Source organism: Falco peregrinus, chromosome 3 (assembly GCF_023634155.1).
Source record: "Falco peregrinus isolate bFalPer1 chromosome 3, bFalPer1.pri, whole genome shotgun sequence".
NCBI classification, from domain to species: domain Eukaryota; kingdom Metazoa; phylum Chordata; class Aves; order Falconiformes; family Falconidae; genus Falco; species Falco peregrinus.
In genome coordinates this window covers 31,730,873-31,743,202 of record NC_073723.1, presented here as the reverse complement: position 1 = coordinate 31,743,202, position 12,330 = coordinate 31,730,873, and the positions used below count along the sequence as shown (strand labels likewise).

The window sequence follows — 12,330 nt, the reverse complement described above, 5'->3', positions numbered from 1 at the left end:
TGAAAACCTCTCATCAAATTACAATGGAGCTAAATCCTTTGTGCAGAGCATTGTGTAGAGTTATGTATATACTACATTACAGGGAAGAAAAGCTGCAGATGTTTCCATGTTTATAATAAATACTTAGTTCTTTATTGCAAGCACAGGCAGAGTTTAGGGAAGATTATTTGGAAATAATTTTTTAAACTTCTGTAAATGCAAAAAACATGGGAAATACCCTGTAAAGTGTAACCCTCTGCTACAAGATACAGCTTGGAAATAATTTGAATGGTTTTATAAGAATTCAAATATAAAACCCAGTCCTGACCAACAGTATTTTAACAGATTTTCTAACATCTATCTTAGAAGTTCTGGTTGCAATGTAATCTGACTCTTTACACATTTCTGCCAGAGCAACAGATACTCTCCTGAAAAGAAGCTAGTTGCTCAAAAAGAGTTATGAAATCTATTACAATAGAGGAAACTAGTTTAGTTGACCAAGTAATTCTTTTTCAGATTTTTTTATGAAAGCAGTGTGGGGATTTGGACTCTAGAGGGCTTCATCCATTGCAGATCCAGCTTTTGCTTTTAAGCAGCGGTGAACAGTTTGCTCTCCAGGTTCATAACTCATCCCTGAGCTTGGAAACTTTGATATATGGTAACAGGACGGTGCAAATGCCTTGTGGCTCTTAATCTCTTACCATGTCTATAAATGGCTGAGTGTAAAGCTCTGCATCTTTCTGCTTGGCTGCCTTCTGACTCAGTCTGGCATAGTCCCTCATCTAACTAGATTTTTCTAAGGGCTCTGGTTGCCAAGTCAAGATGGTTCTCCTTGGAGTGGCAGTAGAGGTTACTCTTTCTGTCCCATTGTTCTGGGGGCATTTCAGGTGTACGTATAACAGCACTGCTACAGCTTTGAGCCCTGATATGAACATATGGCGTCTGTTTTTGTACTACCCTAACGTGTCTGGTTGTAGACTGCTGTCAAGTGACAGCTGAACTGTTCAGGTAATGGGAGTGGAAACTCCTCAGTTAAAAGCAGGCCTTCACTTCCAAGTGTCTGTCCACTGTGGCTGTCCCAAAGTAAGTTGTCCCTTTAGTTTGGCATAACCTGTAAAATTTACCCTTTCCAGATCGAGCTGGCATCCAGTAGCTTTCACTTAGCATTTACAACAGTGTGAACGTGCTCCAGCCCCTAAAGCCTGGCCAGCTTCTAGCCATGCCTTCTCTAGATAAATGTTCAAAATGGCTCAAGGACTGACAAAATCTCCTGCCTTGATAAAGGACCTGTTGTTCCTTCATCCTTCACCCCTCAAACCTGACGGGGTAGGGAAGCCATGGCGCAGGCTTGCAATCTGGACTGGTCTGAAGGAGTTGGCATTCGATCTGACTTTCCAGGATCCCTTCTTTTCCCAAAATTTTTTTTTTTTGAGAGTATAAACTGAGATATGTTATTTGATACAATATAGTGTACTTTCCTTCACTGCAGTGATTGAAGTAGAAGTTAGAAGAAAGTCCAGGGCAGATTACCAACATAAATTCACTAGGAAATTTCTTCTCTCCTGTCCTGCTTGCATAGCATCTTTCCATCAAGTCACAGAAGTCCAACCCCTCCTGCTCAAGCGGGTTTAGCATGAGAGATTTATCAGCCTCTTGGTTCAGTGTCCTTATTTATGTGCGTTTGCATATGAAGACCTGAACTATGGTTTTGATGCATTTAAGGCCAGTTTAAGTTGATGGATGTCGCTGCCGCGTAGGCTTTCTTGAGGGGTTTTAAAATGTTTTTTATTATAAGTATTCTAATAAAATAGAGATGAGAACTTGTGTTTAATGTACTTATTTTGGAGAAAGTCTCCTGCTATCAGGTAAATATAAACTGTGTTTTGCAAAATAATTCAAAAATACAAATCAGGAGGGAAAACTCAGATGAAACCCCTTTCTGTTGCGTTACTTAAGACCTTAATATAATGAGATGCTCTATAGATTTATTTTTTTTCTCAACTGTAAGTAACTGAATATGTTTCCATCAGTTTTTCCCTAGGATAATGACAGAGCTTTCAGAACTACAAGAGTTCTATGATCCTGATACAGTAGAACTTATGACATGGATAAAGTAAGTATGAAGTCCCACATTTCTATTTTACTGCTTTATGTCAGGGTATTTTTATCTCAGCATTTTAATCTGAGTATTTCCTTGCTAAGTCATTCCATGATGTATGGGAGGAAAAGTGTGTATTTTAAGTTTGGTATTATTCCCATGGAAAGAAACAGGAGTTTATCATTGATTACAAGAGGAGAAGATCCTAAAACATGCAGGCAAATCATGTTTAATATCATTACTATATCTAATTTACTAATAAAGGTGGACATATTAGTACTTGGTTCTTCCCATGTTAATTTTTCAGTAGATTAGAGGATTCATGTTGATTGTAATCCCAACAGGGGACAGAAATACTGAAATTTTTGTGTGCATGAACCAGTAAAATGAAATGCCTGCATATGAGGATTTAGAGACCTCAGTCAGGTTACCTGCAATGTATGATTCAAACTTCCCCTTTAACCAGAAGGCTGGAAGGGTTCTTACCTGTCTGGCTAGGCAGGGCATAGCAAATACTGAACTATTCTATATAGTTCATACTGAGCCATATACATAGCTAATACAAAGTCAAGTGATTTTCACAGATGCATTTTTCACCAAAAGTTTTGGAACTGTATTCTGGCCTTATTCAATCTGACTTAGAGCTAGGTCATTAGGAACTGCACTTCTCTGAAAATTAGATCCCCTGTGTTCAGATAACTTACTTTTAACTGTATTTTTTTAGCATATTATTTTCTGTATTTATGTAGTCTTTAATGTCAACCTGTTCATACTCAGAAAAAAGGCTGGTAATTACGGTGTTCCAGCCAATTTCTTCTTTCTGTTAATAGTAGAGTATGTTGTTTGTCACTGCTGTAGCTCAAGTGGAATAATGCCAAGTACCTAATGGCTTTTACATTAGTCTGCATATATTACACTTCAAGTACATAATTAATCATGGTGAATTGCACTGAGATTCAGTCAGCTAGGAGCAATTTGACTACCCTTATTTGTAGCAGCTGTTCATATCTTTAATGAAAATAAAGATTATTTTTTTTTCTTAGGGATATACTTAGATCTCCATATTGGAATTTTAATGTCATTATTATAGAATATTTTCTCTCTGATAATATGAATTTATTTTGAATTTTCTCTGCATGAAAAATTGCCCAAAGTCTGTAATAAAGTGTGACAGTGACTGTTTTCTTTCACTAATGCAGGAGTATGGATAGTCAAAAGATGAAACCAAACCCAGAAACATAATTACTGTAGACATTATTCTGTATCATGACACTATTTCCTTGTAGATGATGAAGTACATGGTCCTAGAGATCAAACGAAAATAATCACAAATCTTTCCCTTACAATGTAACATCATGTTTCTCCTTGTACCTATCCTCCCTCCCAAGCTTATTTTGTCACAAGTCAGCTACCATTCAGGAAAGCAATAGTTTGATCCATTTCAGGACTGCAAGGGGAGGGAAAGAGAACAGCTAGAGGCCTTCCTTGCAAACCGTATTGCTGCAGGTCTGAGTTTTTCCCAGTAAGGAAACTACTGCCCACTGCAGCATTAACACCAATTGTAATTAGACCTTCAATGATTTCTTCGTATACTCCAATTCATACCATAGCACCTTAAAAGATTCACACAGTGTATAAAATTAAAACATTGTTTTGAGAAATGCATCCTGTACCCAAACATGTATGCTTATGTTGCTTTTGCAGACGACAGGCTCCTGTGGCTGCTGTGTTTGCAGGCAGCCCGCAGTTAATGGGTGTGATTAAGCTTTGTACTGGCTGGATGGTGTCAAGCTTGCCTTTATATAATGATGACGATCTTCTAAAAAGAAATGAAAATGTGAGTATCCAATTCTATAAATATGGCATCTCACAGGACCTGTCTTCCTGTCTTCCTCTTCACCCGAATATAATGAGAAAAAAAAATATCTATTATATTAAATGGAAGGAGGACACAGAAGTCCAGCAAACAGGGAAGGAGAGTATCAAGTAGATTCTCAGTGCTTCACTCTGGACAGAAATAAATATCAAAGTACTATTTGTGAAGACTTTTCAGGGTACTTGGAGTATGTAAGATGAGAACTCGCCATCAGCAGAGGCAAATACTTCCCATTCAGCTGGTCATTACATCACCCGTTTTGGAGATTTAAAAAACAAACATTTTATAGCTTGGTGTGTACATATATAATTTGTTGTTGCAGATAAGTCGTCTCCCCCACCCCACCCCGTTTAATTTGTCACTGATCTTTTGCATTGCATGAACATGTCTTCTTAATCTATAGATTTATCAGATCTATTCAAAGAGGTCAGCAGAGGATATTTATAAGATACTTACATCTTACAAAGCCAATTTTCTGGTTATTGAAGATTCAATTTGCAATGAAGTGGGACCTGTAAGAGGATGTAGAGTTAAAGATCTATTGGATATTGCCAATGGTCATGTAAGTAACAGTAAGAAAAAATTAATGTTTGAATGCATAAATAATTCGTTTTAAAAAAATCTTCTTACAATGCTCATCTTATTTTTCTGATTGTAATTGACATGTAGACAAAGACTCATAAATTTTAAAAGTGATCAGTTAAGTTTTGGTTTGTCTGTTTCTTACACACCTGTAATCTTACCCCATACTGTTCTTTAACTGCCCCAACTCCTCCTAATACATTACTATCTAGCTGTGTTGCTTTTCTGCCAATGATTAGATGCCATTTAGCTATATGTAAATGTTTAAGACTGTAACACCTGAAGAGGTCTTAAAAAAGCAGTAAAGCCCTGCCTCAGAGGGCATTCTTTACTAGTTTTAAAGGTAAACACTTAAAATTAATAAACAGGGTTCTTCTAAAACTCTGCCTGGGATGAGGACTAGCCTGCCATCCAATTCAGTACAACCTGTTTGGTACTGATGAAGTTACAAGTCTGTTTGGTTCAGCCTTGCAGATAGGTTAGCACCCCAACAGATAGTTTAAGCCACAGCTGGTGGAAAGATTGGTTGAATCAGCTACTTCAGTCATTGCCACACTGTGTCTGTTCTGAACGCTGATAGTGCTGCTCTTACTGGTGAAGTAGGGGATGAGATGGGATTTATAAAGTGATCTCATTACCACTTGTTCATCTGCTTCCTGGGAATCCAGAAAAAGTTTTGACTGTATAAAGGCAGGAGTGGCCCTAAACTCACTTAGGGTCTGGTTGCTTATTCTCAGGTCAACAGGAGAGAGGGTGTTGCCAGTTGCTTCTAAACAGTCACAGGTTAGCTTCATTTAGTTAGTTTCCTCACTGAAAAAAAGGATTTAAGCATCTGTTTGAGATTACAGCCTGTTGTGTATTAACTACACCAAATTAATCCTTGGGTTGAATGCTTTTTTTTTTTTTTTTAATGGGGAAGATACATTTGTTTCTTGTGTATAGTCTTATACTCCATTCTTGGGGAAAAATCCCAAGCTGTTCATCTGTGGTAGGTATTTTATAAGCTCTACTTTCAATGATAGATGTTTCAAAAGAACTTGTAAGCGTTTCATTTCTGTAGTTGCTTTCATTTGGCGGAATAATTATAGGGGCGATACATTTTCAGGGGATTACTCTTGGAATTTCCCTAGGAATCTACAACTGGTGTCAGTTTTACTTGAAGGTTTCCTGGACAGTTTATCCATGGAGGATATTGTCTCTTTTTCTACTAACTTCCTTAGCGTTGCTGAAATCTATCTTTTTTCTTTCTTTGCCTTGCTGCTAAAAATCACGTATGCCATGATTATTCCATGTTGTAACCAATATACTGTACTGTAACAGAGTGTGTGTGTGTATGAATAACCTCCATCAGTGATGATCAGCACGTTATCTCTCAGTTTCTTCTCAGATCTGTTTTTGCACGAGTAAGTTCCTGTTTCCTCTTCATACTTTAGCATATCAGCTGGAACAATTAACCACAATTTCAGGATTCCATTCACTCTTAGCCCTGCATCTCTCATTTCAGTGCTTCCTGCATGCCTCTCTCTCCCATGTAATTCCGACCTCATCCTAACTTCAGCAGCACATTTTTACTGTCAGGTTTTTACATTTTTGTTTGATTCATATATCAGAATGAGTTTCTTCGTCCTTTAATTCCTAACACTCAGTTTGTTGAGTTCATCCTAAAGAACACTTCCCGGTACTTTTCAGAGCGGTTATTGCTTGCGATGATAATTTCAGTCAAAGAGGGGAAAAAAAACCATCAAAAGACAGTATCCAGTGCAAAGAGCCTGTCTTTGATAAATGCCACACACCATGCTGTTAGTACACAAAAACAGTCAGTTACTATTTTTGTGTAATTAGGATTGTCAAAATGACAAGCTTTATCCTATTTATAGTGGAGAGATTAAGAAGGAGAAAAGAAGGTACATTATGAAAGTTTCAGTTAAAATCTGTTCTGCTGAATGTCTGTAATCTAAATCTGTAACAAAACAACTAATATGTGCATCTAAATGTAGACAACTGAGTGTTCAGTATTTTTAGAAAAAGATGTTTGGCTAGTAATGAACATCACTTATTTCCTGTCTGGCTGAGTCCATACTGGGTTGGATGCTAAAAATGATAGTTGTAGAAAAAATATTGGAATAGCCAACAGGAATAAAGGGTGGGGTGGGGTGTGGTTTTTTGTTTGTGTGGTTTTTTTCCCCCAGAAAGTTGACATAGTTTGTTCCTGCAAGCTGACATAGTGTGTCGTCTGAGGAAGCTTTGAAACAAAACTCTGTTTGCTTGCTAACAAAAATTGTCTAAGTCGCATTGGAAGATTATCAAGACTTTCCAAACTAGTGGAGGCTAGTGCACATGTAGGTGGAAACTGCAGCGTTAACTTATTCCCAGAGTAAGTGAGACAGTGGACATGCTCTTATGCTCTTGACAGGTCTGTGGATGTGTTTTCCAAATAGCTGTGTTTAAGAAGAAAAGTATTGCTTCCTAGCTTGGACCATGTCCTGCAGTCCTAGTCTGGTATCTTGTTTCTGACAGAGGCTGAGAGCATGTGATTATTGATAGGGCAAGACAGCTGTTTTCCAGTAGTCTGTTGCTGAAGGACTATAGCTCAAGGGAAACATCTTTGAGTTTGGTAGCCACTGGTAGATTTTTCTCCATGAATTTGTCCTACCGCCTTTTTTTTAAACCAGCTTGAATTTGTGCCATCAGGAGTAGTGAAGGGATTTCTTCAAGGATATCAGGTAGTAGATGCTAAAACACACAAGCAGTTTGCTTCCAAGTCAGTTGGTTGGAATTTATAGTGTGATACGTGTGTGTGTCTTCAGTCTTTATTCGGCATGTCAAACTTACTTGGCCTGGAAAAAGTAATTGAGAATTTCCTTCCCTACATAGGTGGTATGCTATGTGCAGGTCAGGTTTGAAGTACTGGGCAAACGGGGCATGTGGAAAATTTCCACTGCTGGTGTGCTTCGTTGTATGGATAAAGTACACTGATTTTAACGTCTGATATCCTGACAAAGGTATTAATTCTCAAAGGCTATTTTAGATGGTCAAACAAATTATAGGGGAATATGTTTTCAGCTTATTGGAATCATACAGTATGGAAATTAAATTTCTATTGTAAATTAAATTTACAGAATACAGAAGTAAATTAAATATACAGAATTACATTCTGTAACCACTTATCTTTGGTATTTTAATTAGTTGTTCTTCTTTTCTGACAGGTGGTTTGTGAGGAAGGTGACAGTTATGCCTACTCAAAATATGGACGATTTTGTCATGAAATCAAAATGAACTATTCTCCATATGTGAATTATTTTACGCGGGTATACTGGAATAGATCCTACTTTGTGTATAGAATCAACACTGTGATATCCTTCCAGTCGTGAAAAAGCATGCAAGTTCTTTCTGAAGATTGATTGTGAATGAAATCCAGTTGGAAAAGTCACATTTTGATCAAGGAAGTCATTTTTGCAGATACTTGTGCACGCATGCAGTGTATTGACAACTTTATTTTACCAAACTGGAATTCTCTGAACTACAGATCAACAGACACAGATAGCATCTTCGAAGGAAACAGGAAAATTTGTCAATTTTACAGTCTCTACAAAGTGTGACAGTCTTCCATGTTTTTGCATTTTTCTTCCCAATACAAACCACCTTAATCTTCATGTAAATGAAATTTCTAACTGTAGTATTAGAGAGCTGATGTGGGTAGACTGCAGTAAATGCAGAAAGATTATTTAAAGAGCTCATTTAAGTCATATAGCTTTTATTTTCTAGCAAGAAAGCAATTGGTATCTTGAGTCTTTTCAAGTAAGTGTTTGGGGGTTTTGGTTTTTTTGTTGTTTTCATTGTTCCTGTCTTCCACTGTAAACATTTCTGTGTTTATGAAGCATACGTTCATACATCTTACGTGTAGCTATAGTGTTTGTATAAATCAAATAAGGAAGCCTTTATTTAACAACACTTCCAGAGATTAAGGCACTGATCTCTACATTGTTAAGAGACATGTTGGTGGAAGTGCTTGGACTTAGACCTAGCAGTAGGAGTTAACAAGATCAGATCTTCAGTTTGGAAAGAACTTGTCTTCAGGTTTTTTCCATGCTTAAATGTGTATGTGTGTATGCATACGTGTGTCTTAGCAGCCATCAGAACGGGCCAGTATACAACTGTATGCCATACTTGGTTTTAGACAAGGGTAGCAGGACAACCAGGTTTGCTGCTGAGACTTCTGCACTTCTGTTTCACCCCTTCTGTGTGTGCGCTGGTGTGTGTGTGTATGTATGGGGAGGGATGGGTGATCCTCATTTTGTTCAATTTTTATGTGATAGTTATATTAAGATAGTGCCATAACTGCAATGTAAAAACCTATATTCACCACCATTGATAAATAATGGTACAGTTTTTCATATCTATTTTTATATCAATTATGCAACTACACTGAGATCTTTGAAAATTGGGGAAAGTACTCTGCGATCTTGCTTCCCTCTCAAATTTGTCTTCCTTGTATGACCCCCTTTTCCTCTACAACTATTTTTTGTAACAAATGGGCTGTTCATCCTGTTTGTTGCTGGATAATATACCTTCAAGAGAATATTCAGCTCTGGGCCTAATCCTGGTGGTGTGAGTGGAAAATCCAATAAAAGGTAACGGTAGCTTTGCTTACGTAGGTGTAGCTGAACAAAAAGCCAGGACATAAGTTTTGGAAGAGGTTATTCATCTGTTAGGAGTTAACCTGCAGTTATGGATTTGTGTAACACCTGGCCCAGAGACCAGTCTAGCGGGCATATGGGAACAGTTCTTTGGAGCCCATGTATGATGTATCCGTGATGAAGGATCGGGCATAATAGGAGGAACCCTCAACTGAAAAATCTGCAAACCATTCTGCAAATGAAAGCTGCAAAATGATCCTTACTGCACTTCTTGATAAAATAACAAAGTCAGAGATTTTTAACTCTGGAATTATTAGGAACTGCAGCAGGTTGGTGTATGTGGGGGTTCTTATCTGCTCTACACAGATATACTTCCTTACTTTGCAGTAAGTGCTGCAGGTAGTGCTGCAATTTTTTAAAACCTATGATCACTGTTGCAATGATTTAAAAGAAAAAAAGTTTTATTGTTGTAAAAGTCAAGATGTCTGTAATCTGTTTTTTACTTTCAGTTACATTTGTAGGCCTATGAGTCTTGACAGGATGTTAAATTCTGCGTTTTATTTGAAACCAATATTCAGATAAATATACTGGATGTGATCATGGAGAGAAACATTTGTCAGTATAACTGAGTTACAAGTTAAAAGTAAATATCCCTTCTGGGGATGCAGTTGTGTTGGGGGCAGTGTGTATGTGTGTCTGGCCAAATGCAGTCTGCATTTGTTTGCTTATGCACGAGTGCATATGTTTTACTGCACTGGTATTTCAGAATTTTCAATTACCATGTAACAGTGGAAGCGAGTTTATTAACTTGAGCTATGGCAGGCCTGCAGGAACCTTCTCTGTATGTGCTAGTGTAGATGTAGATGTAATATTTGGAAGTAAGTTTAGAGTTCCTTATACAATTTAAGTTTGTTTGAGTCGCTGTCAAGGAATTACATGTCTGTCAGTCATTTACTTGCCTGAAGTTAAGAATTCATGAATACCATTTCATAACAGCAATAAGGCATTCCAGGTAGCAAACTTCAGGGTTACAACTGCACTTGGGTGGATGAAGTCGCATAGCTTACGGCTTCATGCCTTAGACTGCCATGCCAAGATGCAATATTTAACTATCCTTGACCGCCTGTTGTTTTTTACCGCATACATATGTTTACCGCAATGCTGTATGTATGCATTACCACGTAGATAGTAGTTTGAATACTTACATGTAGAGCACACGTCAAAAAAACACTAATGAGACCATCCGTACATCTAAGAAAACTATCTTGTAGGGTAGTTTGGCCTTTACACATGTTTAAATGAACATGTTGAACTTTATTTGAACTGTGACATAGTTATTATTAGTTTTGTCATAGTTTTTAAGATGTATTCTTGATACTTCAATTGATTCTGCTTTAGGAGAATCATTTAAGATTTTTACCTTGCTTTTTATATTAGAGAAAATTGTATTGCAGCACCATTGGCACAGCAGCCTTAAGTAGCAGAAGGAGCCTTTTATGTGGGAAAAATATTGCCGTTGTTCCAGTAAAAAGGCAACATTTTTTAAATGAATGACTGGAAGAATCATGTCTTAGAAAATTATGAACTTGAATTTCTTATCCAGCTATGGATTAGCAAAAATATTGTCTATTCTTATCTCCACCTTCTGTGAAAAATAAACAGTAAGTTTCATGATATCCCTCAGAAGAACAGCGATAGGGCGTAATTACTTTGGAGTTGTACATGCAACCCTAGCTTGGTTTTCAACCAGGTCACAGGTTTAACTGCCTGAAAGGGCTGGGGGAATGTTTTGCAAATTTTGATCTGTTTTGCTGTAGATAGATGTTGCAATTCAGTTGAAACATGTGCCTTGCAAGCTTTTATTAAACAAACAAAAAACTCAATTTGTGTTTCTTTTTGTGAAGATTTTTTTCTTTAATTCCTGTCCCTCTGATTTCTAGAGTTTTCATTGTGTCATGATATCCCAGCCTTGAAGAATGCTGGTGTAGTGAGTGGTGCAGCTAGGATGTATGCCAGCCATCTAACAGATGTTCAGTGGGAAGAATGAGAATTTGCATAGCAATTTGTGTTGCTATTTTGCTGGCTTGTTTCCTCCTTCATATTTCCAATTTCTGATGTGCTTGGTCGTCATAAATGCAAAAAAATTCCCTTGAAAGAATAAATAAAGTACAGTATTTTCAGGCACTCACCTGTTACCATTAGACTTGTGGAATAAATTTTAATCAAGCCACAGCTAAACTGACACATACAGTTTTGTCTTAATCTTAAAAAAATGCTCTTTCATGTCCTGAATTACATACTTGAATGCAGTTGGTAGATTTGCCAGGAGTTGTTTGAGACTAATTAAGTAAAGGCATTTCAGAACACTAGCTTCTATTCATATTATTTAAAAAAAAGCCACTGGCTTTATTTCTTGCAAGTAAGTGGAATTACAATTTAATACAATACAATCTTAAATGCAGTTTTCATTGGGGGAGTAAGGAGGAGACACACAAATATGGAGGAAAGCGGGCCAAAGGGTTTAACAGGCATTGAAAATTCTCAAGACTGTTTGCTCTGGTGGCATTACTGTTTACTGAAAGGTAGAAGGTTAGGGACCAAATCTTTTTCCTAGGATCTTACTTTCACGAAGTCATCTGCAAATGTGCAAATCTTGTGACCCTTCATCAGCTTTCCCGTGCAATTTGCATGAATAGGAGCTGCGAGATCAGGTGGTAGGGATTGTAAATTGTCATTGAAACACTTTTTAATGAGTGCTGTTAACTTCGTATAACCTAGCCTAACCAAAAATCTACTGGGAGAAGCGTAGGCTGTTTGTGTGAAGGTGTGGGCATGCGTGTTGTGTTTGTATTTAGAGATGTCTGGTTTACTACAGTGTTTTGGAATTGTAATGAGTAACTTCTGTTACCGCTGGTGGTGGCTGAATCTATGAATCTCCTGAATATTGACAGGCAGGTGGACTCGAGAGTACTATGGTGTTAAGGATGAAAGAAAAGCTGAGTTTATTCCAATACAAGCAATATTTCATGTGAAATAATACCTCAACGTAAGTCTGTGTAATCATGCCTTTAGTACTCTTTAAAAATTAACTTGGGGTGGGCATGTGTGCGGGTGGGGGTGGTGAGGAGCAGGGAAAGTGGGAATTCTAAAACATGCAG

At 37.5% G+C, this 12,330-nt stretch overlaps 1 protein-coding gene across 4 annotated transcripts in view; it reads left to right on the top strand.

Annotated features, from left to right (window-relative positions):
* DPY19L4 (dpy-19 like 4) overlaps positions 1-11,055 on the top strand; it is a 31,832-nt gene extending 20,777 nt beyond the window's left edge. For all 4 annotated transcript variants that reach the window (XM_055799271.1, XM_055799272.1, XM_055799270.1 and 1 more), the window contains 4 exons: positions 2,010-2,092; positions 3,782-3,914; positions 4,357-4,515; positions 7,742-11,055. In XM_055799271.1, coding sequence (XP_055655246.1) covers positions 2,010-2,092; positions 3,782-3,914; positions 4,357-4,515; positions 7,742-7,906 — 540 coding nt within the window. In that variant the 3' untranslated portion in view covers positions 7,907-11,055. The remainder of the gene's footprint in view (positions 1-2,009; positions 2,093-3,781; positions 3,915-4,356; positions 4,516-7,741) is intronic.
* Positions 11,056-12,330: the final 1,275 nt, after the last annotated feature.